The sequence below is a fragment of the Solea solea genome, chromosome 9 (assembly GCF_958295425.1).
Source record: "Solea solea chromosome 9, fSolSol10.1, whole genome shotgun sequence".
Taxonomy (NCBI): Eukaryota; Metazoa; Chordata; class Actinopteri; order Pleuronectiformes; family Soleidae; genus Solea; species Solea solea.
Window position 1 is genome coordinate 9,972,842 of NC_081142.1, and position 24,624 is coordinate 9,997,465.

Sequence of the window (24,624 nt, forward strand, 5' to 3'; positions counted from 1 at the left end):
TTCAAATAGATTTGATTAATTATTACCCCAGAAAGTCATTTAAAAAATTCCCAAATTCCCCCTTCCCTTTTCTATTTTAAACTACTAATAAACATTAAAAACAATACTAATAAATTATAGTGCAGTTGCAAGACTTCTATGCCCACTGGGTTCCGTCTTTCCACTTTCTGTCACCAGGCTCCACAAACACTGCTTATCTCATAATTTGAGGGGGGGGGGGGGATTTTGGCACAAATCAAAAGGATCATGGAGAAACTATGTGTCGTGATGACATGAATGAGTTAGTACAGACAAAACCGACGAGGTCTTTCTGTCAGTGCTGCTGAACTTTCATCTCCACTCCGACATGATATTTTCTGTGCCGCTGATGTCTCGTCTAAATCACTGTACAATCACTGATTCAAATCAGCCCCACGTGAATTGTCTGACTGAACACAAAACAACCCACAAACATGACCTGATGTGTGAGCCAATGTCGTATCAAATATTCATAACTTATAATCTGCCAATAAAACAACATGACGTTCTCTAAATAATTACAATTTTGGATAATTTCATCAGTTGTGGACAGTAGTTAGGGGGTGAACAATATTTGTGATTTAAAGTAAATGTGTTTATGGGCAACATTTTACAGCAACAACATGGTAATCATTTTGTAATATCATACATTAAGAGAATTTTACCAACTTGGGTTTTTTTCAGTCAGGGAATAAGGAGACACTATTACAGTATGCCATGTTGAACTTCATCCTACTAGAACAATAAGATGGTTCTATTGTATTATTAATTCCTATTTCAAAATGATTGCCATTCTATTACCATTTTTTTTTTTTTAAATGAAAACTGTTACCCACATTTTCATTGTAATAGCACAAATTTGTGACCTAGTAGACGACTGTTTAGGGAAATAAGCCAGTGTCAGTCTACAGGTGAAACATTTTCAAACATTTTTTTCGTAATGATTTTCAGATATCATTGATGGTTAATGTAACAACACAACAAATAATCAGTGTTCTGTGATCCAGTAAAATGGAATAAAAACAAAACATGAATTAGCCCAGAAACTGAAATTCAAGATATAGTATATATAGAATCCACAGATGTTGATAGTATTCCAAATCCAACCTTCAGACTGTTCACATCAGCACAGCACTTAATGACCTGGGGGTCATGTGAGCTTTAAGTCTGTTAAGTGGGGAAAAATCTCATTTTAGTCACCAGTTATCATACAACCATTAAAAACAATGGTGTGTATGAGTTGAGCAGTGACCAGTGAGGTCACTTCCTGCCATAACACCATGCAGTGACAGATGTGTGATGATGACGATGACGACTACAGCAGAATGAGCGTGAACCAGCGTTCGGATTCAAAGGAACAGATATTCTCAGACTAAATCAGCATTTGTAATGTAGATGCACACGTGGCTCTTCCTGGTCCCAGGAAATATCTGATTCCTACACAGCAGAAAAAAACAACAACAACTGGAATACAAACAGTGCTCTCAGAGGAGGAAAATACACAAATAAAAACAGCAGCAATTCCAAAAACAAATCAACAACTATTACCTGAACTAAAGAAATAAAATAGAGAGATGAATGAAACGTATGACAAGTATTTTCAGCACCTCAAAGAGCTGAGGTGAGGAGTGTGGAAGACGAACAAATGGGAGTAAAAGACGACAACGCTTCTTCTCCTGCGGCTTCTGCTCCAGCAGAACAAGCCTGCTGTTCATCCAAACAAGAGCTGGAACTTTGATCGAGAGGTAGGAAGAATAGAAATATCCCTTTAATGTCTACAGACGCAGCAGTGTGAGAACACACACACACACACACACACACACACGGACTGACTTTTTCAGGCCGATACAAAGCTCAGTGTCAGTATCGGTCTGATACAGGTCAAGATCGCGGTGAAATCAAATGCAGAATGTTTGTTCCTGTTCGTCAATTGACAAGTTTAACCGGATGTAAAGTGTTCACAGCTTAGTTGTGAAAAAGATGTAAAAACCACTGATGTACATATTTGTGATATTGATAAAGTTGCATTTATGAATGACTACTGGTTTGTGTGTGTTTGTGTGTTCCTTGGTCACTGCTGCTCACATTTAGGAGAAGTCTTAGACATTTATATAAATTAAATATAAAAAAAAAAACATTTGATTACATGGATGCTTTTTCTTTTTTCTTCAATTATTTGATGGTAAGACAATTTCATAGCACATTTCCAAAATCATTCCAATGACATGCATTCCTGAATACCATAATGAGTGCATACATAATGTTTTTCCTATTATCAATATACTTACTATTGTTATTATTGATTTATTTTTATGTTAAAAACAAGTTCTGGGCTACTGTTTCCAAATTACCCGTGAGACTTGAAACGGCCACCACCACTAAAGTTGGTCGTACACGTAATTCAGTCAATCAATTCTCGCTCTTTGCTGTCATTAAACCAGCACGACGCTTGTTTGCCTTCATGTCAGTGCAGCGGCCGATGCTTCGCAACACACACTGGATAAAGATGAAACAAAAATAATAATAATAAAAAGAAAGAAAAAGAAAAAGAACAGCTTTTTTTTTCTGTACAGGAATGATACACGAATGTTCCTCATGTCTGTCGATTATCATCACAAAAGAAAAACCGAGAGGTGAAATGTTGTGAGTTTAACAGTCAGCTACATCCATACTCATCACACACACACACAACAATGTGGTTTTTCATATCAAACTAATGGATGCAGAGGGGCCAGAGCTGCTGTGCTGACGCCACCACTGACTTGTGCAATAATATGGAAATCAATACATGTGGTGCAACAGCAACAGGCAAGCTCATCATCACTGCAGACAGGGTTTAGAGAGGGGGGGGGGGGGGGGGGGGGAAACCAGTCTCACCCTGACAGAATCAGTGTACGTACCATCTGTGGGGGTAATGTAAGGTTAGTGTAGGTCTCACAGTCTTAAAAACCTCACTGCAAGCCCTAAACCATTTGCCTAGTCTGGGTGTTTCAGTGCCATCCATTGATAATGACACTCCCTAATACAATAACAGCCTAACTCTCACTACGGCTGCTTTGTTTTCATATGAATGTATAGTTAGGAACAATAAGACAAAAAAGTCACCTGAAGTAACATTCATAGTGCTCTAATTTGAATAAACCAACACGGAGAACAAAACAACAGTGATAAATGTTCTGAAACAAATAAAAAGAATAAAAAGTCATCGTGCCCTAACTTTTTTTTTCCCCTTCCCCTTTTCTGTTTTTTTTTAGACACTCTTCCCTTCAGAGCTTTGCTCTGGAACATGAGCTGTCCCAGGAGGGCGCCTTGTCTTGCTTGTAGTTGTAGCCTAGTGCTAGGTGTGGCGACAGAGAGCCCATTATAGATGCTTCTCTTTGGTGACCCCGTTTTGCACGTGCTTCCTGCAAAGACAGACAGAGAGAGAGGGAGGAGAGAGTTAATGAGATGAGGAGAAAAGGAAATGCATCTCTGTTTCCACCTGACAAAGAAAATGCCTGAAATGTACCCAAAGAAAAACCTTCAGATCGAGCTTGTTAACAACAGCTGCTCAAGCTGATAAATACAGCACGTGTCTGCCTGTCACAGCCACTGTAAGAAGATTGGAACTCATCCGTCAGTAATTTGATTATTTACACCTGTGATTTTCATATTGTGACCTTTCAAAATGGCTGCTGCGTAAAAAGAGCCCATCCATCCCTGGACAGAACGCGAGTCCATCACTGGGACAAACAAACACTCACTCTCACACTCACACCTACAGTGAGGTCAGTTTAGAGTGTCCCATTTACCTAATCCCTGTATTGTATGTTTTTGGGCTATAGGAGGAAACCGGAGAAGCCGGGGAGACATGCAAAGTCCATGCAAAGAAAAAAAAAAAACAATCTGCATTTATTGTGCATCAGATTTAACCTCTCAGGTCTAAAGCATGACTCTGACCCACTGCTTTGACATCTTCCACACTAACTTTGTTTGTTCCTTGGTTACAAGCTAAAATGACTTAGAAAAAAACTAATGAAACACTATCAATAATTGAACCACTTAAATACTTCTGTGTGTTGTAATTTCATTAAAATAAAAACACTGGATTAAAATACACATTATACTTCAAGTCCCTATATTTATATGGGATTTAGTTCAACACGGTTACTACCTCTCTAAATTTAAAAATAGACCAAATGAGAGAGATGGAGGAACATGAGTCTTAGGAATCAGTGTAAGCTCCTCAGGTGGTTTAAGCAGATAGAGGGAATATCAGCAGTGTTCAAGGCCAGTGAGATAAGCAGTGTCACATAATCACACGCCCATATGGTGTCCGCCTCTTTGTTGATACTGTACCATCTGTCCACGATGGCCACTTATTACACAACCTCGGGTGGAGATGTGCTCCTCCTGTGTCTACACCTTCCCTCACTCTTTCGATTCTACCACAGGTTTTTCATCTCTGACTTGTCTGAATCTAAAGGGAGGGACCGCAGGCTGCTGTGATCATCATCAGAGGATGATAGGGGGACACATGTCAGTCAGGCGCAAGGCTAAAAGTAACTTCACAGATAAAAACAGAGGAATCCATAACTTCCGATAAAGCCACAGACAGTCGGGCTTTGGGTTTACTCAAGTTAGCACATTCTGATTTAAAGCTTACTATTTAAAAGTGCTGAGTTGCTCATTTACACACCACTGCATTACGCAATACAGTGGCTTCTCTGCTAGAAAATGTAAAGAATAATAATCAAGAAATTAGCTGTGCTTCATTATGTTCTTCTGTATTCCTCTTATCAAACTACAATCATAATTTAACTCTATTACTTTCAAATCCACAGTTGTTGCTATATGCACCCATTTTTTGTCAGTAGTACATTTTAGGTGGGAAAAAAATGTTATTTGTTCTTAAGCTCACAAAGTATAGAATTTTAAATTGTATCTATCAATCCTAAAAAATGTACCTTCATGTAATGTACCTTTAGTTCATGTTTTTTTTTAAACGTGTGGTTGTATGAGGTACCAAAATCCCAAAGTAACATACTTGAACTTGGCAGCAGGAAATGAACAATTCAATTGGTGCCGTGTGTAAGTTTTCAGTGAAAGCAAGCATCCGTATCTACAGTATGTGTCAGTACCGCATAAAACCACGCTCAAATAACAGAACTATTCCTTTAAAACTGGTGCGAGAGCCTGTCCCACTGCAGCATTCCTGCTCCGCACAGAGGTAATGTCTCCTGTTAATGTCCTGCCTTAAAACCAATCATTTAATGATGAAGAAATTCTACAAATAGCCTCTTATAACAGCAGCTTTGGTTTTCTGCCAAACTGCCTGCTGCTAAAAATAAAGTCAACATTTAAAGGGAAAACACGATGAATGGAGACTGTGGTCTAGAATGGCCGAGCCTGACGTTGCTGCTCACCTCCGGGTAGAGTTGTGATGTCCAGCATCATCATCATCATCATCATCATCATTGTTTGCTGACCGAGGCTCCATGTGCCGGCCTTTTGTTGCTTTGCTCTCCTCCTCGTCCTCGTACTCCCTGACGTCATTCACCTCCTTAACCTTTAGCACCTTCACTACAAAAATAACGATGAACTGCAAAAGAGAGGGTTGGGACACACGGAATGCAAAATGTCATGTTTTGTACCAGTTTTCCTTAAAACAAACAAACAGTAGCCATAAATGCTTTGTGTGTAACTCCTGTCACCAGAACATTGCTAGTGTCGGAATCTCACTTTCCGCCCCCAGACTTAACTCACGCCTCAGGTGAGCCTGCAGAGCTTCCTGAAAGGACCACTCCATATTCCGACCGTTCACAGTCAACTCTCACTAACTCATGTTTCAGAGGACAGAGGATAATTCCGTAACCTAAACTTTGCCCCCGTCTCACTTTACCGGTGTAGCTGTTACGCTTCCACTTTCCCTCCGTCAGTGATGATGTAAAACACATCACTCAGTGTCACCGCTGTAATTCATACTGACAAAGTCCTGTGTGTGTGTCTTTATACAGTAGGTGTGTCTGTGTGTCTCCTCACCAGAAACCAGTAAATGTTCATGAGCAGCAGGGCCAAGAGAAGGGCATTGAAGAAGAAATAGAAGGGGATGTTGGGCCCAGACTGGAGGCTGGACACACATGTGGCATACAGCACTTTGAGAGGGAACCAGTAGAGACGGAACCAGAACCTGAGAGAGACACAGAGAAGACCAGGGACACAATCATCATACACGTCTGACTGTTCATGACTAAGAATAAAGAGGCATGCAGAACAATCATGAAGCCATGGGGATGACTAAAGTTTAATCAACAGTGACGTGAATAACTGGCATGATATTGCGAAATAACTCAAAAGGTGAATTTCACCACACCTTCTTTATTCATAGACCAGACCAGAACAAAGTTGGTTCACAGTTAGAGAGTGAGCAGCCAAGTGCTCAGTGATAAATACCTGAATATAGCCAACACTGAAGAAGAGAGGAGAGCTTGATTGGTTTAGAAGCTTAACATTTACCACTTCACTGCATCAGCACAGAATTCAGGACGTCCATCAGACAGTTTGAAGAGTTTTAAGAAAGGTCTCAACTGGGCACATTTACTAATTGGATTAGTCAGTATAGTCAAAAATAAAAGTAGCAGTGAACTTCCTTGGCTGATAAGAAGGCTCACATTGACTGGGTGCAGTTTTGAAAAACATGTTCAACATGTGATTAAATTGCATGAAAATATGTGTCTGGTGTGCAAAGGCCTTTGGTGTGTGTACAGTATGTGTTTGTTTGCTTGTTTGTTGAGTCTCACCAAGTGATGCTGAAGCTGACAGAACCTGAGTTGGACAGAATGTCGTTAAGCAGGTGATAGCCTCCACCTCGGTTCTTTAGGTAGATGTTGAGCTTAGTGAACTCCAGCTGGATGTCATTGATGTCATGGAGGAACAACACCAGGATCCCTACATTGTGGTATCTGTGGAGCACAGAACATACAGTACAATATGGGTATAAATAGCACATACAGGCTTATTCCTAATACCAAACTCGGTATAATACATGCATAACTGTATTTGAGATATTGCACAAGTGAAAATAATCTGTCTCTGTCAGACCTCAGGAGTAAGAATCTGTCTATTTTCTGCTGCTCTGCAACCACAGTTTTCTCTGAACCATGATAACTGTTGTTCCTGTCTCAGACACAAAGCTGACAGCCTCACAGACAGTCAGTGCTGCGGGTTATAAATGACAATCAACCAAATAAATTTGCTTTTGTACAGAATTGTCTTGGGTTCAGTAATGCATGAAACTGTATTTCATGCTACTAGATGCTGAAAGCATGTTAAAGAAGTACAAAGACTTTCCTGTAATTCATGGCTCATAAGACTGAGTTCACATTTGCTCCTTTGTGTGGCTGTGTCTCTGCTCTGTCATGATGCAGTAACATGACAGTGATGGGACAATTTGAAATAAAGTCTTAAATATCCGATGCGGCAGCTGCTAAATTACATTTGCTCAATCTTAATCAGAATCAGAATAAAAGTAGTCTATCAAGTATAGAAATAACACACAGAAAAACAAGGTATAAAATCATCAAATATAAGCATTAGAAATATAAACATGGCAAGACATACAGTATGTCCTCGATCCTAATATAATATAAATGCAGTCTAAGAACAGTAAAATAACAGAGTAAGGTAGGAACACATATTAGATATCCAGCATTAGAAATGTAATTTCCCAGATATAAAATTGATTTGCTAAAACAGTCTTTATATTTAATGGTACAGACACATGTAATTGCTATGGTTTTATATAAAATTGTGCAGTTAACCCACAGGGTTTCTAAGAGCTGAATTATAAAATTCAAATGTACCTGGAGTCTGAAATAAAAACATCTCTTTATTGACTTAACAGGCTAAAGATGACACAGATAATCACCTGAAGGCGTAGGAGAAGCTGATGAGTGCCAGTGTGATGATGTGGTGCACCACCATGACGGCAGAGTCTTTTCTCCATGCGTCCATGTAGATTGTGGCATAGATGGAGTGGCCATAGAAGCTTCCCTGGATCAGGTAGGCAATGGCGATATCTGCAGGCACTGACATACCACTCTTCCAGTCTGTGGGAGCAAGAGGGAGATGTTGGGCGTGACAGGGGCTGATGACTGATACCAAACATCAAGGAGCTCATATCTTTCAAATCCACTTTCAACAGAAAGAACAGAAAGTTGATGTTTTTTTTAAAAGAAAATTCCCTTTTTATTTTTAATTTCTATTCTTGCTTTTAATATTTATTAATTCATTCACTCATTTATTTACATTTTAATTGATTAACTCTAGGGTATTTTCCATAATTGTGTTTTGTTTCTATCAAACCCTTTTTTACAAATAAATGTATTTCTTTTATTTCTTGAATTTGATTTCTTTCCATCTAATTTTTAATTGCAATTATTATTATAATTTCCTGTATTATATGATTTATTTATATATTAAGCGTGTTAGTGTGTGTATGTGTGTGCACACTACTTGTTACCTTGTCTGACATAAATACTGTCCTTGTCAGGACAAGTAGTCCTCATGGGGACCAAAACCTGGTCATAATAAGGCAAAACCTAGTTTCTGAGGAACTATGTTTAGGGCTAAGATCTGAAATAGGTTAAGGCAAGGGTTAGGCATTAACTGGTTATGCAACACTTTTTTACATTAGCATGTATATGAAAGGTGCGAGTTAGTGTTCTGAAAATAAATGTGGACACTTCTCTAGTCTTTGGTCGTGGTATGTACTCTGTTAATGCTTTATAAAATGGGTTCTGCTTCTGTGCCTCCTCTTTTTTTTACGTAGTTTCTTCTCACACTATGAACTTTAGCTGCACTTTCATGATCCAGTTGATCCTGGAGAGAATTACACAAGGTTTCTCAAGTACCTGAGGATAGTCAAGCAAATGAATGCCGAGGCTGTGAGGCTCACTAATTTCTCTGAAACCTATCAGATGTTGAACGGAAACTCTCTCCTCCTATGTTTGAAGAGGTTGGTCTCTAGTGGGATGAGGTTACGCTCTGGCCGCGTGTAATGTTTATTGATTGGACCTTCTATCATTAAACATTGAGAAGAGGGCTGTTAGATGGATCACAACAGAAGAGCTGCCAAGCGAAGGCATGGGAACTGGATCCTAAAGCCTTTTTTTTCCTCTCTTTTTCTTCTACCACATTTTCTTCAGTCCAGTCACATTACACCGCTTCTGTTCAGGCTGACACATACGAGAGGTGATGCAGCTGTTCTTGAATGATCACTTAGCTAGAGCTCAAGTCAGAGCAGTAAAGTTGGGCAGGTGTCCTAATACATTAGTCAATTTCATTCCTCTATTGTATATTATAATGATGTATTGCTCTATTGTATATTATAATAATGTATTGCTCTATTGTATATTGCACATTGTAGTTTACCTCTGCCTTGTAAGGTCACCTTGGGTCTTTTGAAAGGCATCAATCAATAAAACATCTTAAAGGTTTCTAATTGTGACTAATCCAAGCTCCAGGCACAATAATACACACCTAAACAATATAACTTTTAATTTAAAATGTGTCTATTAGATGATGTGTGCCCTTGTATGATTACAAAAAGAACATAGCTTACACTTTAATAACTTTAATAACAAGGCTCAGAATAGGCACAAACCACTGGGCTCTACATCCTGTGTGCACTTCCATAAAACACGACCCAATTGTACATTCACTTTACCCCCACAGAGCCTCTGTAGACCACTGTCGGCTGGATTAAAATGACTTCCACTCCTTATCTGCCCTCTGAGGTTAACTGAAACATATGCTATTAAACACATTTCCTAAGGTTAATGTCTTTTTTAAAGTGGACCCGTTCCAAATATGGCTAAGGTTACGATACAGCAATTTTCAAATTTGACTTGACATCTTCAGAAAATAGATATTCTATTTAATGTTGCCCTTTGCAAGTTTTTTGTTGTTGTTGTGGAGCTTACTGTAGAAGACAGAGGGTGGGTCATGGAAAAAGGAGTAGGAGCTGAAGAAGAGCAGGTAGGTGCTGTAGGACCACGACATGGTGTAGAAGCCAAGCTTCCACGCACTCTCCGGCATCTTGGCAGCATCTTTGGGCAGCAGCCTGCACCACTGTGCTAAAGGCTGCAGGGACAGAGCAGAGACAGGAACCAGGGTCAGACAGTGGGATAAAGAGACACTCATATGACTTAGCTGTTCCTTCAGGCATGTGTAAGAGTGAACTGCTGGGATAACATGTTCATTAAGAAGGCATTCTTAAACAGTATTTTAAATGGTTCTTTTAAACGGTTCTGCATTTGATGTGTGGTGAAGGAAGCAATTCACTAAAGGAAATCCAGTGCACGTTTGTGTCTTCTTATCTATTTTATTGTAAATAGTTTTCCTAAATTTAACAGGGAAATACAGCGGAGAGACGTCTTACAGTGGCTTTAACTGCAACATTACATTTTTCTAATCAAATATTGGCGACAGAAAACTAAAGAGCCAAAACGGGAGTTGAAACCACATGACAAATCACTTAAAAAGAAAACCAAAATACACACAACGTAAACTTCAGATTGTTTAATTGTATGTTATAGTGGTATATACTGAGACAGGAAGTGTAAGGTGGCCAGCAGCCAGTGCTACTAACACAGTCAGGATGTTGTTTGAACATGTAAGTATTTATCTCACTTTACAATCCCTCCCTCCTTCTCTCTGTGTGTTTCTACTCCTGATACATGTGCCCATCAACACTTAGCGTAATTACAAACATGTGACTCGTGACAGACAAATGTCTTCCAGGAGTCTGCTGCTGGTTTGCTATGCAAGCAGAAACAGCGGAAGTCAGAGCTACTGATGTCCTGATGATAACATCGCCCCACCCACATGCTCACTATGAGGCTATGTTCCTCATTTCCTCCCCACTCTCCCCCACCTCTGAAATATGCATTAACACACAAAGGCATAAAGACAAGTGAACATAGGTAAGTTAGGTACATCAGAGGTGAAGTAAGAACAACAATTGTAGCCACAGGAAAACCAAATTAAACTCACTGCCTCATAAAACATAAATCCACACACACACACAGACAGTACTTTGGAAAGCAATCAAACAGTATAACTAGAGGTAGGAAAGTGAAAGTTGCCCATGTGAGTGATACAGTCCTTCTCGTTCACTTCGTTATCAAGTAGCTCGTCTACAGGATACGATCTGACAAGGCTCAGTGACTGATTAAATGACAACCTACAGCGAGCACTCATAGAGAGCAAACCTCTGCCAAGGCTGCTCAGTTTCCCACAGTGTCAATTCAATCCCCTACCCCGCAAGGTTAACACATTTTTATTTGCTCCAAATATCTTCCATTTTTACACCCTTATCTAAATCCATCGTTTATTTTTGGACTCTTTTCTGTTTTTGATCTGTTGCTTCTGAACAAACATTTACTCCTTTTGCCCTCATGTTATTCTTTGTCTCTTGTTCATTTTGTTCACATTTGTCAAAATACAACAAGGAAGGAAGCTTGAGGTCTTCAATAGTGACACACAGGGATGCGGGAAACACAAGACCACACTGGTGACTGCTGATTGGTTGAGATGGTAGCAGCTTCCGCTCCATGTGAAGTAATGTCCGGAGAGTGTAGTACACTTACCACCTTCTTTAAAAGTCTGTCACTTTATTTTAAGTCCTTCTTTCCTAGGCCACCCATCCTCCTCCACCTTCATCATTACTTCTCACTCTGTATGGATTTCCACTTTCTTCTGTTACTCTCCAAACTCGTGTCTTCCCCCTGCCTGTGATATATATTTATAGAAGCCAGCTGTCAGCACACAGCATACTCTGTAACTCATATCTTACTTGTAAATCACCATTACTGCAGTATCACTCTATCAGTATCTGTTCTGTTTACCTCACTATTTTCCACCAACTGTTTGTTCCTATTTCTACATCATCATAACTATCCCCGCCTTCTACTCTATCTGTGAGTTAGGCCACGAGTCTACAGAGGTCTGCTTTGGTGCATGTGATGTAAATCCAGCCTACTATGGTATGCACAGTCCTTGTCCGGATGTATGTCCGGGATACTACGCATGCATGTTATAATTTGTGATAAATCAGTTAGTTAAACACAAAAACTGGCATATTCATGTTACAGATAAGTTATTTTGAGACTTTTTCCTCTTCCTCACTTGATGCAATGATTGTATTTTTGGGATGGAGCTAGTCTATGACTTCCACCAAAACGTAAATGCAGGGACAAAATACAGATTGTATATTCTTATCCATCCATCAACCTTTTAGTTTTCTATGGTAGGAAAAGAGAATGTAGGGTTATAGTGCGTCATGAACACTGAGAAAATCCACTGGTCCTCAAATAAATGATATCCTCGAATGACACTCAGCTGGGACCCATGACCCCCCCCCCCCTCCCCAACTAACAAACAGACACTTTGACTGAACTCTAGCTCAAGGCATCACCAGCTTTCACTGCACACTACTTTCCTCCTCCTTAAAAGCAGCTTTAAAACAGAAGCAGAAAAGGAAATGGAACAGAAACAGCAATGAAATCAGAAAGGCAGAGTGTCTGAGAGCAAAAGAGGCTTGATGACAAATAAGTACTTGCCTTGGCAACCATGAAGGGATGCTGAAAAAGCCCTACAGTGTGGCTAAAAACTCTCTTTTCCACTTTCTGCCTTTCCTCTCTTTCCCCATTAATCTTTCGCCCTGCACACAAAGTTCCCACTTACTCCCCCCCACCCATGCCCTTGTGACAAGAGATGAGAGGCTCCACAGGCCTGTGACATAGAAACATTAACTAGGGCAGTCAGGATGCTGGCTCATGTGTGGATTTGTTCAATAAGGCCAGTTCTTTCACTCATTCTCTCCCATTCTTGTGGTTCTGGGCAGCTTTGATCTCTAACGAGGCTTTGACATCACGCTGATCACCGTAGTTCCACTTAACCCAATTCAGTAGTAGATGCTTTCTTTGCAAATTTTTTTCAGATTCGATTTTTCCAATTCAATAGGTAGCTGGATTTATTTTTAAAGACCACCTTATATGAAGCTCTTGTGCAAGTTCAGTCAGGAAGACTTGCAGGTTCATTGTTTCTCACTTTCTGTTGTCATCTCCTACCAGACATGCACACTCTCATTTCCTAGCTGCTATTTCCCCGTGGTGTCAATGTTGTGATAAGCTGGTCTCATGTGACCATGCCTGCATCTTTTTTTTGTTATATATGTTTTCCCTTTTCCTCTGCTCTGCTATCATGTTCACCCTCCACCACCCCACTGTCCATCTGATCCATCATTCTTCATCCTTCATCAAAGACACAGTAGCTGTCTAAGCCTGATCTCTGTATCTCTTACTTGAAATGTATCAGTTTCTGTTCTCTCATAACTAACATATATTTTTGCATTCTAAACAGAATGAATATCTATATACATATATATATACACATATATATATATATACACACATATATATATATATATATATATATATATATATATATATATATATATAAACCTACCCCTGGTTCTTAAGAAGAGAAAGACAGCTGTCTTTGGGATAAGGCTCTTGTCAGTGATATATTCATCCTTGCAGTCATTTTCAGTTCACATAGATGCTGTGGAAGTAGTTTGCTATTAGTGGTTAACCTTAAGTCTATCACAGTGATCAACTACTGAAGTTAAATCTATTGGATGTTTTGGGCAAGTCATCTTTTACTCATCATTTTATCACTGCATATACTGTCATTTGACAGCCCTACAGTACAATGTTTATGAACTTTAATTGCTGATTATTTTTTGATGATGCTTTAGTTAGTTTTTTTGAGTTACTGATTTAACCAAGAGGGTTTCATGATCCATGTAGAGCAGGGTTTTTCAGCTACTATATTTCATATTTCATGGCAGGACAGCAAGCAAAAATGTGGCAGCCCAATACTATCTATCCCAAGTCTCATTGTTCTGAATGGACAAAGCAATTATTAAATATTTAATATAACCAGGTCTGGGACTTTTAAAATTCCTCCCCATGTTACCCTAGTAGTCTAGGCTCATTTTCTCTCCTTTCCCAACCTCCTTTTAAATGACTAATGTTGAATAATGTTTGAATCATGGCTCCCTTACACACATACCATGCTTACTCACAGGAAGTGGCTAAGTTGATGTGAGTTTGTGAGTTTGTAACGCCAATGTAACACTAATGTTGAACCAAGAGGCTGGCTGAAGAGCTGCACATTTGAACATGATTTGATTAAAACCACAATTAGGACAGCCACTGCCATCTTTGACAAAACGAACGTGCACACAAGTGAGATACTGATGACCCATGGTAGCACACCCAAATGATTAGAGTCAGAATAGAAAATTAAGAGACAGGCAGCCATGACTTAACCTTGAATATATTCAAATAAGGAATGGGTTTGAGGCAGAGAAACAGAGATAGAGAGATAGAGCGAAAGAGAGAGAGTGTGTGTGTGTGTGTGTGTGTGTGCATGCATGAATTCACCTGGTTTAGCCTTTAAGATGACACCAGAAGAGGAACTAACACCACACTTAGTTCTCAGATTAATCACTTACTTACTTCTAGCTCTTGTTTGTACCCAAATGTTGAAATGCACTTATTGTTGCTTTGGATAAAAGCGTCTGCTAAATGAATGTAATGTCATGTAAATGAATCCTTTGAGTATCAAAGTCAATGAACGTAACCTCACAGAAAAAATTATTTCACGTGATTAAGCCTAAATGTTCACTGAAATGCAAAAAAAAAAACCTGTAAATTTAGTTTGCACAGTCTAGCAAATAAGCCACATGCCAATAAGCCAGCATGTTCTTTATTTGATGTAAAAAACATTTACTCTGCCTTCTTGTACAGTACACTACATCCCTCATGAAAGCAATACAGTGTCAAATCTACACATTTCTGGAGAGACAGAGCGGAATAATAAAAGATGAAGACATTGAGACATTCACTGAAGCTGCCCCCTGTCTGCTATAGTTACAGCTATATGACATATGGTTGTCATTTATAATGCAGTTTGCATGCGACTGGCAGCACACAGAGAATTAGTACTGATCTATGCATGCATGTGTATTTTTAACAGGCTAAATAACTATATGGCCCCATTTGAACCATTCTCATCCGAACAAAAGTGGACGGTAGGGATGTAATGATTCCCCAAAAAGGAATCCTGATGCGATACGATTCACCATTCTGGGCTCACGATACCATTTTCTCACAATTGTTTTATGGAAAATGAAGAAAAAAAAATAAAAATCATCACATTGCTTATTTCACAGGGAAAATAAAAACATGTTTTGTCCTAAAAAAATAATGATACACCGGCCCTTTCCTGTGTCAAACTGTGGAACTCAATGTCAGTAAAAAAAGTCAAATCGAGTAAAATAAGGACAAATACAAACAGAAAGTATATTCAAACAGACAAACATTTGCTTGAAAAATAAAAAAGATTATAATAACATAGCTTTGTCCTCAGGAAAAGGTTAGAGCATCCTCAAACCAGTGTTGCAGAGTACTTTCAAAGACCAGCTAGCATAGTGGAGTCAGACACACTTAATTCAATTAACCAATTCCCCACTAGTGTTTGTATAATATATAATGGAACAAGGAAAGTAGCTAAATGAAATGGTAAATGCAAGCTAAAATTGTAGGTAAACTTAACTGTGCATGTCAGCTGGAAACATTACCTTTTAGTCACTTTGATAATAATCAAAATAAATCTATATAAACCAGTGGTTATCATTTTTTTTACTTTTCACAGGAGGCAGATCTATTCATTCAGACAGCCTAAGCAAAGCGTGATTCCTTAACTTTAACCATGACCAATTAATGCCTAACCCTAACCTAACCACAATTTACTTAACCAGTTCTACCCAATAAAGACCAGGTTTTGATTCCCATGAGGACAAACTCTCTTGACAAGGTCAGTGATGATACCAGAAATAGCCCTTAAAAGGTAACACATACAAGAACACATACACACACACACACACACACACACACACACACACACACCCCTTAACACTTAAAAGCACATGAAACATGATGCATGATGTGAGCTGTGCAGACAAAAATAAGCTTCAGCTTTCTCTGATACTGTTAAGGAGTCAGTGTCCTTGTTAGAACAGAGACAGTGTAAAGTGTCAAGTAAGAATACAACAGTGAGAGGGCTGTCTTATTAAAGACTGTTCACAGTGTCCATCTGGAGGAAAACAAGTGAGACAGAGAGAGCGGGGAAGAGGAAAAAGATTGAGAGGCCGGCAACAGCGTCTCACTGTTGCAGTCAAGGCCTAATGACACATTCCAGCTGAGCAGCAGGAACTGTCACAGTCCACAAACAGAGCTGATACATGACCCTGTTTTGGAGCTGGATGTAAAGTATATGTGGCTGCTCCAGCTACGATTCACCACTATAAGGTGGTGTCTCATCCAGTGTCTCATCTCTCCTCTACGGTCAATTCTGTGTTAGGGTTAAGGGCTGTAACAAATATTTTTAAGGTACTGCACATATATATGTGTGTGTGTGTGTGTGTGTGTGTGTATATCAGATATACCAACGTACACACATGAAGGCTCTTGTACTGAAGAACAGAACTTTTAAAATCCATGTGAAATTGTACTAAATCAGATTTCTCAGAATGTATTAATTATTGCATTTGTATGACTCAAACTGGCCTAGGGGCTCTACACATGCTCCACAGTTCCCACCCCCCACTTTGACCCAGAAATAATTGCAGAAGTCAGTACTTAGAAGACAAAGACAATAGTGTTTTTTTCTTTTTAAAAGGAAAAGGTTAAATGTTTTCATGGTAATGGGTGGTATACAGAATGGTGCTCGACTTGGTTCCAAGTGGAAAATAGCTAATACTAACAAGGTGAGAAGGGGCATATCGCCACCTCAACTTCAACTCACTATATTCAATAAACCAATTCCCCACTAGTGTTTGTGTAATTGGACAAGGAAAGTAGCCAAATGAAATGGTAAAAGCAAGCTACAACTGTACAACTGTAACTGTACATGGAAATGTACTGATTGATGTATCTTTCATCTATTAATTATTTTCAATGTCACTGCTACATTTTATGCTGGGTGCATTATAAGCAGAAATAACCCTCCAGGCAGCCCCCCAAGTGCACAAAGACCAGTAACAATGCAGAAAGGCATCATACAGCCCACCTTCTACAGACACACAATGTCAGAAACATTATGCATCATTAGGCATCATTAGGCATATTATAAATCTAAACAAACACACACATTGAAACAATCACACTAGTGTCAAATTATGATCAATTGCAGCAAAGGCTCAGTGTCAGAATCAGTGATGCTGACAGTTTTGTGAACCTTAAAGTACAACTTCTTTACAATGTTTGACAGGCTGAAGCTCATGAATATGCTGCTCAACAATATGCCACATGATGAATTAGAGAACTGAGAAGAGGATATGACTATACTAGTAATGACCTAACTTTAGAACAAGTGCCTTTGCAATTCAAAATTACAAGCAGTTTCACATGAGGGGGGACTTTTGGCTGAATGGACAGCACTTCCCCTTTACCACAAATCCTGTATCAGGTTTCTCTCTGGGCTGTAGTGCACAACAATGAGCGGGGGCTTAGTGAAGGGTGATCCAGGATCCGTGGTTGGGGACCTTGTCAAACCTCAGGCTGCGTTCCCATTTAGAACAACAGCAGGGGATGAGGCACTGTGCAGTTCTCTGCAGGGAGATAAGCACTCAACATGGCTAGAGATAGCGAGCACACTGATGCTGCTACTCTCCTTTCCATGTATTAGAGTGTGTGTGTGTGTGTGCATGTGTGTGTGTGTGTGTGTGTGTGTGAAAGGATATGGGTGGCGTTTATGAGAACAGTTACAGTGGTCATACATATCTGCTGATGCTGGCAGGATATGACCACTGCCTGTCTTGCTTGTCTGTAGTGTGATGCACAGAATAGTTGGGCGGTAGCCAGTAGGGCTGCCCAATATTATATACAGTATATATATGATAATCTCAATATCAATATGTGCAATACACATATTACAAGATATAAATCGCAGAGAGTGATTGATCAATGACAAATGAAAATTGTTCTTTGTGCTAGTGTTATTTGATCAAGAACTTATCTTACAGGTTGGGCTTAATATGGCATCCATCCATTCCCTACCGCTTTACTTTTCTTAAATCATTTTGACCAGAGATATAAGAAGAGAATTAGTTTGAGAGCTGCAGTTAGAAAACCAATAATCAAGATAGTAAAGGATGTTTTTGTTTAGGGTAGCAGAAAATGTCTTCAATAAAACCATGCCATCAATGGCTGCACTGGCTGCTCTACTCTTGGTCTTGGTCTTTGTCGGCAGCAAACCCAGCACAGAAAGAGACAGGTATTTGTTGATTTATTGCAAGTCATATCACACTAACAATATTCCACAATATTATTGCATAGCACATGTTTTCTTAACGTTGTGCAGCCCTAGTGGACAGATGCCTTGCATTTGCAGCTGTATGAATATGCATGAAAGAAAATGTGTGCTTATATGCTTATGGTGTGTGTGTGTGTGTGTGTGTGTGTGCGTTTTGTCAATGATTGCCTGCTGCATGCTGATTCAGCAGGCATCAGCCAAGACACACAACCCCTCAGTTCACTTCACTTTGCAGTTCCTTCCTTTCTTTCTTCCTTCCTTCCTCTGGCTCCCTCTCTCCTTTTTTCATTCATCCTCTCTGATTAAGCCATCTATTTTTCCACCTTTGTAGTGAGATCATTTTAACTCTGTTCTTTTTCTCTCTACTTCCTTTACCGAAATCACCCATGCGCTCATCCTCCTACACTGTTACAGTAGGCATTAGTGAAGACAAACATACAATAAATATCAGAATCAAATACAAATACTTTGATAAAGCATGTTTATAAAGAGGGGCTTTAAAGCTAAACAATGTAGGATTTCAACCTTCAAATAATGTCTGCAGGACTATTTGGATGGTACATCAACTCACAACAGGGTGAATGTCACCTCTGTTAAAGCATGAGCAGGTCTGCATCGTCTGCATTGGCAGTGGCACTATGGAACGTCTGATTTCTGGTGCCACTAAAAGAACTACAACATTCTACTTTACAGTACACATCACCAGTTTACAGAATGTTTACTCAGTACTTTTACATGAAATAAGAAAAACACTAACAAAATCACTGTTAGTCCAACTAAGACCAGAATTAATATATGTGTATACATGTTAACAGAGGTGGATCAATGCTATTAAACACAATTTGTGTGATGGGAACCCGCAGATTCTGTAGAGTGATCACTTCATTTCAGGTTCTGTCGGGAATCTCAACGCTGAAGTTGGCATCCAGATTCACAACTTCCCGATAGTCAACTTTTACTGTGATGTTTAAGCATTGAAGTATGAAGAAAAAGCTCATCAGAAAGATAGAATACACAGGATAATGTCCACTCCAGCTCTTGCTATACTTACTATAAAGCTCCCCAGGTATTGTAAGGAGCTCTGTGTGATATACTGCTCAATCTCCGTGGATTTGCAGTCAGCTCTTAAAGCTTGAAAACAGCACTGGTGCCATTCATTTTTCAGAAGATTTTCCTGGCAACATGGCAGTGAGTCACGTATGGAAATGGGGCTGAAACCGAAAAGGCTGAAACATACAGACCAGACCGATTCAAAACTACTAGTAATTTAGAAAACCTCCGGTTTTGCAAGCATGACCTCATTACCTGGTCCTCTGACCATAGACAGGTCGAAAGTGTCACACAGACTTGGTTAGTGTCAAATCAGTTCATCCTTACTTCCAACTGAAAGTTTGTACCAAATATGAAGAAACGTCTTTGACATGCGCTTAAGACATTGTGTTCACAAGAATGAAAGAGATGGACAGAAGGACAACCCAAAAATAAATGCCTCTGTCTGGCCACTGGCTTTCACCAGGCACACCAGTATTACAAGGACTGCTTCCACGAACATGATCTGTACTGTGGAAAACAATGCTCACCAGAGTAAGCCACGCTATAAGTGGTTCAACATTTTTTCAACGTTTGACTGGAGGTCCTGTAAGTAACAAAACAGGAAACTATTTTTATCCATCAGCTCTCCTTGCAGATAGATTCTAAATGATGCCTGCAACCTCTGCAACAAAAAACAAATGTATAAAAACTTTACCATGACCTGACTGACAGATACCCATCTCTTTAACTGAAAGCTTTATGAATGAATAATTGCTTTAGTGCATCGTTGTTTGAAGTCTTTAAATAGCATGTCAGTGGAACAAACATTCAGTTCAATGGAACAAACATTCATTTCTCCATTGGTGTGTAAGCTAACATTTAATATCAGAGGTCTCATGAGGTCTAGACCTAGTTAAGTATGTGTACTTAAGATTGTCTGCAGTTATTTGATGTTCTATGATTTCACTTGACAAGAAATCCTAAAACAGCCAAAAACAACAATGTAAAAACCATTTAAATCATTACAGACATGATATTAAATGCATTGTGGTTTATCGAATATTCCCAACTTTAAAAAATGGGGAAATTGTCTATTGTGTTCATGTCAGAGATATATGATGACCGTTATGTCTGACAACCCAGCTCTGCTTTTGGGATGAATACCAGCAATAAGTTGAAAAACGTAACGAGTCAATGAGTCACACACATACAAACATAATGTGAGAAAGGGGAAACAGGCCTCATTCTTTGCATTCCCAGGCCACATCTGCCTTTTACACACAGGGCAATGAGCAATGGCATGCCACCATCAATGTTGTAGCAATTTACTGCGGGAAACCACACACCCCCACCCACAATAATGGCAGAGTAATAAGCTGGAGGCCACATCCACACTATAGAGGGCCCTTCCCTGTCTGCACCAAGAGGGTGGAGGTACTCAGGAGTTGGATGGGTTAAGCCAATATCAGAGACCTGGGCAAGGAGCCAATGTGTCAGAGTACAGCCTGAACATCTGCCCTCTGAGAAGCTTGTTACTGTTAAAAACAAAGTAGTAATGCTGCTTTTAGGGGCACTGCAGTCTCACAAGTGCACTCTCCTGGTCCTTAAGTGACTAAGTAAAGCTATTTTCTTACTTTATGGTAGCAGCATGTGTCTAATGTCTCACAGTCTCTTGGTCTTATTTCCAAAAATAAAGCTAGCAAATTATTTTAATTGCAAAAGCTCAAATTAGTAAAGCATACACAAATAAGATAATGGTATAATTATCATCTGTGATTCCATCAGAGGAAGAAAAGTTGCATATCAAAGTTGCATGTATATGATGAAAATATTTTTTACCATAAACTTGGGTGGGGGGGTCGAGCTGTGAAATATCTTACTCAGCAATACTATATCGCTTTTGAAACACCAAGTATAGATTTTTTTAGGTTTTTGTGAATTAGCATGAAAAAAAACAATTAAGATTTCAGTCCACTAGATGTGCTAAGTTCTCACTCTCAGCTATTGTGTGAGTATATCGCAATAAATTACTTCACAAATACTGTATCGTGACTTAAATATTGTGATAATATGACGGAAATATCGTGATAATATTGTATTTTGGTGTCTCTTTATTAAGCATTATAAAATGCTTACTAAACTTGGCCAAAATGTAATTTTATTGCATAGATGTATTTCAATTTGTGGACCTACTGTGTGCAGTACCCATACCTGTTCTCTAGCATTTCCTAACCAAACAATGTCAAAGTCGGTACTGCACACAGGTGTCCTTAGTAAGTCAACTGCCAAGTTTGAAGCCTGTGAAGCAAACCATTGGGCAGTTATGCAATTAACAGAATGATAGATTGTGTAAGAAGCACAAAGAGAGAGGAGAGGGCATTTGCATCATTTTCAATAATACAATTACTGAATTGACCACACCTAAAAGCACCACCAAAAATGTAAATGCTTCGATATCTGAAATTCTTTAAAAGGGCTGGAATATGAAAGAATATTAAACAGAGGGATTGTATTCAGTGACACACACACACACACACACATAAACTAACACTAACACACAGAGTCTTATTTCATACTACCTCTTATTTTGTAAGAGCTGACTGGGGTTTGCATGTGCACACTTCCTTATCGTACTAAAACTGCCACCATCTTGAATGACTCACTATACCCAAATGACAAGCTATGCATGGGAAATTCTGTGTGCAGGAGCTGTTTGAGTTGAGTGAGGGTTGGGTTAATGTTTTCTGACATTATAGCTATGTTGAAGTAGTGTCAGTGAAGACGATCTCTTCATTGTGATTTGATTATTTGATTCACTGTATATTAAACCTCCACCTGAATCTAGCATTTTTTTCAGATTTCTTGGAACCGTTGCCTCACATTCAAACAGCTGTGCAAGCAAAAAAAGCATGATGTGTGTGCCTTCAGTGACAACTCCTGTGAGATGCATCCTCAGAGGCACCTCCTGCTGAGCAGAGGCTCTAATTAGAGAAATGAACTTCTAGATCCATTAATTAAGGATGTAAATAAATTACTCATGAGATACCAGGGGATTGGTTATGTGTTATGATTAGGGATAAGACAAAGTATCTATGATCTTATATTGATTCATGATAAAAAAAAAGCACTAACAATAGTTGATTTGGTGACTTTTCATTATCGGGACAATAGTGAATGGGGAAAGTCATTATTTCAGGTGAGTGACTTGAAACTGCTCACCAGCATCTTTCCAGTCATTCCAAGAAAAAAATACATTTTTTAACATTAGTAACAATAGTCCATCTCTTTCCTCTGTATCTGAATAAGCTTTTACAAAATGCAAAGAGCGAAAGTAGAGTAGTTTGCATTTAAGACGCTTCTTAAGTTATATTAAAGCATCTTTTTACAATTATCACAACATTGTGAATCACAATGTTTTAAAATATTGTAACCATAACCATAAGTGATTACACCATAAGTAATTAGTAACATGTTTGTAACATTTCAACACATTTGCAACACTTTTGGGTAATGTTAATGTTTTCTGTAACATTAGTTCACCTGCTAAAATCAAAATATGTGCACATTTTCTGAGGGTTTAAGAATAAGAACCCGTCTGTTTATCTGTAAATCTACACTAACATTTTTACAGATATCGTAATATTATCGTGAATGGCAATCATTTTGGTCAGGATAACCGTGACAGGGTAGTGTCACATGTCGCCCCCATGGCTATAATTGTGATTCTGTGTCACTTACCTGAAACAGACTTTCTGTCAGTGCCCGCCTGACCTGCGTGCACAGAAAGGCGCAAAAGATGAACAGGGCGATTTCGGTCCAAGTAATGTACGCGTTATCCAGCAGAGTCCGTTTGGAGAGCTCCAGACCGCAGCGGCCACAGTCTCTCCATGCGCCCAGCATGACCGACGAGGCTCTGGTGATGAGGTCCAAGTATCCCGGCATGGGCTCCACTTCTGCGGGGCCGGTGTTACCGCTCATTGTGGTGAGTCACGGGAACAACAAGCGCGCTGAAGCCGTGGTTAAAAAAATGAATAAAAAATAATCCAATTGAGGGTGAGTGCGCGTCCAGGGAGGAGTTCAGTCTTGCCTGTGCCTCTAATCCGACACACAGGCTGCTCGCGCGCCTAAAACGCTAGATAACTAAGCTTATATAACCAGCTTACACTGTTCGGCAGCCTAATTCTTTGTTTTCCACATTAAGAGATGGGCCCATACATAGCGTTAAGGATCATTTTATGAATGGTAGCTGGGCCCACCGGGTCTGACCTCATACTCAACGGCTGCGGGGCTCCAATAATCACACAAACCAATTAATAAATGGGGACTTGACCGTTAATCTGAGCCAGTAGTGTGTGTCTCTCCGCCTGTCTGTTGAAGATTTCTCCTCATCATTCCGCTACGCACGCGAGCTCATCAGCGGCGGCGGTGCGTGATCGTTAGCCACCTAGCTAAGTTCAATAAAAAAGCGTGCAATCGTGTATTGACCAGCATTGGCCGCTAGGAAGCTCGCTAGTTGAATAATTAAACCCAAAAACGTGATGGCGCACAAAAACACACACAGACGGTTTCAGCTGGAGGTCTCCGGTCTTCTGTGTCGCAGCGCCGAGCTCATCAGCCAGCACATGCAGTTATTGTGCCGCTGCGGTCGCGTACGGCCTCATGCAGGTCCGTTACTCGCCGTATATAACGATTCTGTGCCGCTTGTGAGCGAGAGCGTCGGGCAGGTTAATTCACGAGAATATCTAGTAAAAAAAAAGGAAGGAGATGAAGGAGAAGAGTGTAGCCATACGTCTCCTCCTCTGCCGTCCGTTGCCGCCGCAGCTGCGCTCCAATGTGGCCGAGGCAGCGTCAGTTTGACTCACCGCGCTGTGCGTTCTACGGGAATCAACTGGTGACGAGCGCACGTTTATGGGCCAGTAAAGGGGGAAAGCCGTGGGGGGCGTGGCGTCATAAGGACCGCTATCTTTTTTAACTCCCAGCTGAATCAGAAGTAATGAGGGGAACATTATTTCTGACAAGTATTGAGTCAATAATACAATTTTAAAAAGTTGATTTCATTTTCTTTACATTAATTCACACATCAAACTAATTTCTTAAAAACAAAAGGGTCAAACAAAAATAAATGCATTTGTGTTTAAATATTGATCT

General features: G+C 39.6%; 1 protein-coding gene across 1 annotated transcript; it reads right to left on the reverse strand.

Moving 5' to 3' along the window:
- Nucleotides 1–635: 635 nt before the first annotated feature.
- Nucleotides 636–24,382, reverse strand: cers1 (ceramide synthase 1). The gene is made up of 7 exons (XM_058637917.1): nt 23,215–24,382; nt 9,981–10,140; nt 7,925–8,105; nt 6,798–6,959; nt 6,040–6,187; nt 5,424–5,599; nt 636–3,422 (listed from the first exon to the last, which is right to left on the reverse strand). The coding sequence occupies exons 1-7, from the start codon at nt 23,452–23,454 to the stop codon at nt 3,380–3,382; spliced, it is 1,110 nt and encodes a 369-aa protein (XP_058493900.1). The 5' UTR covers nt 23,455–24,382; the 3' UTR covers nt 636–3,379.
- Nucleotides 24,383–24,624: the final 242 nt, after the last annotated feature.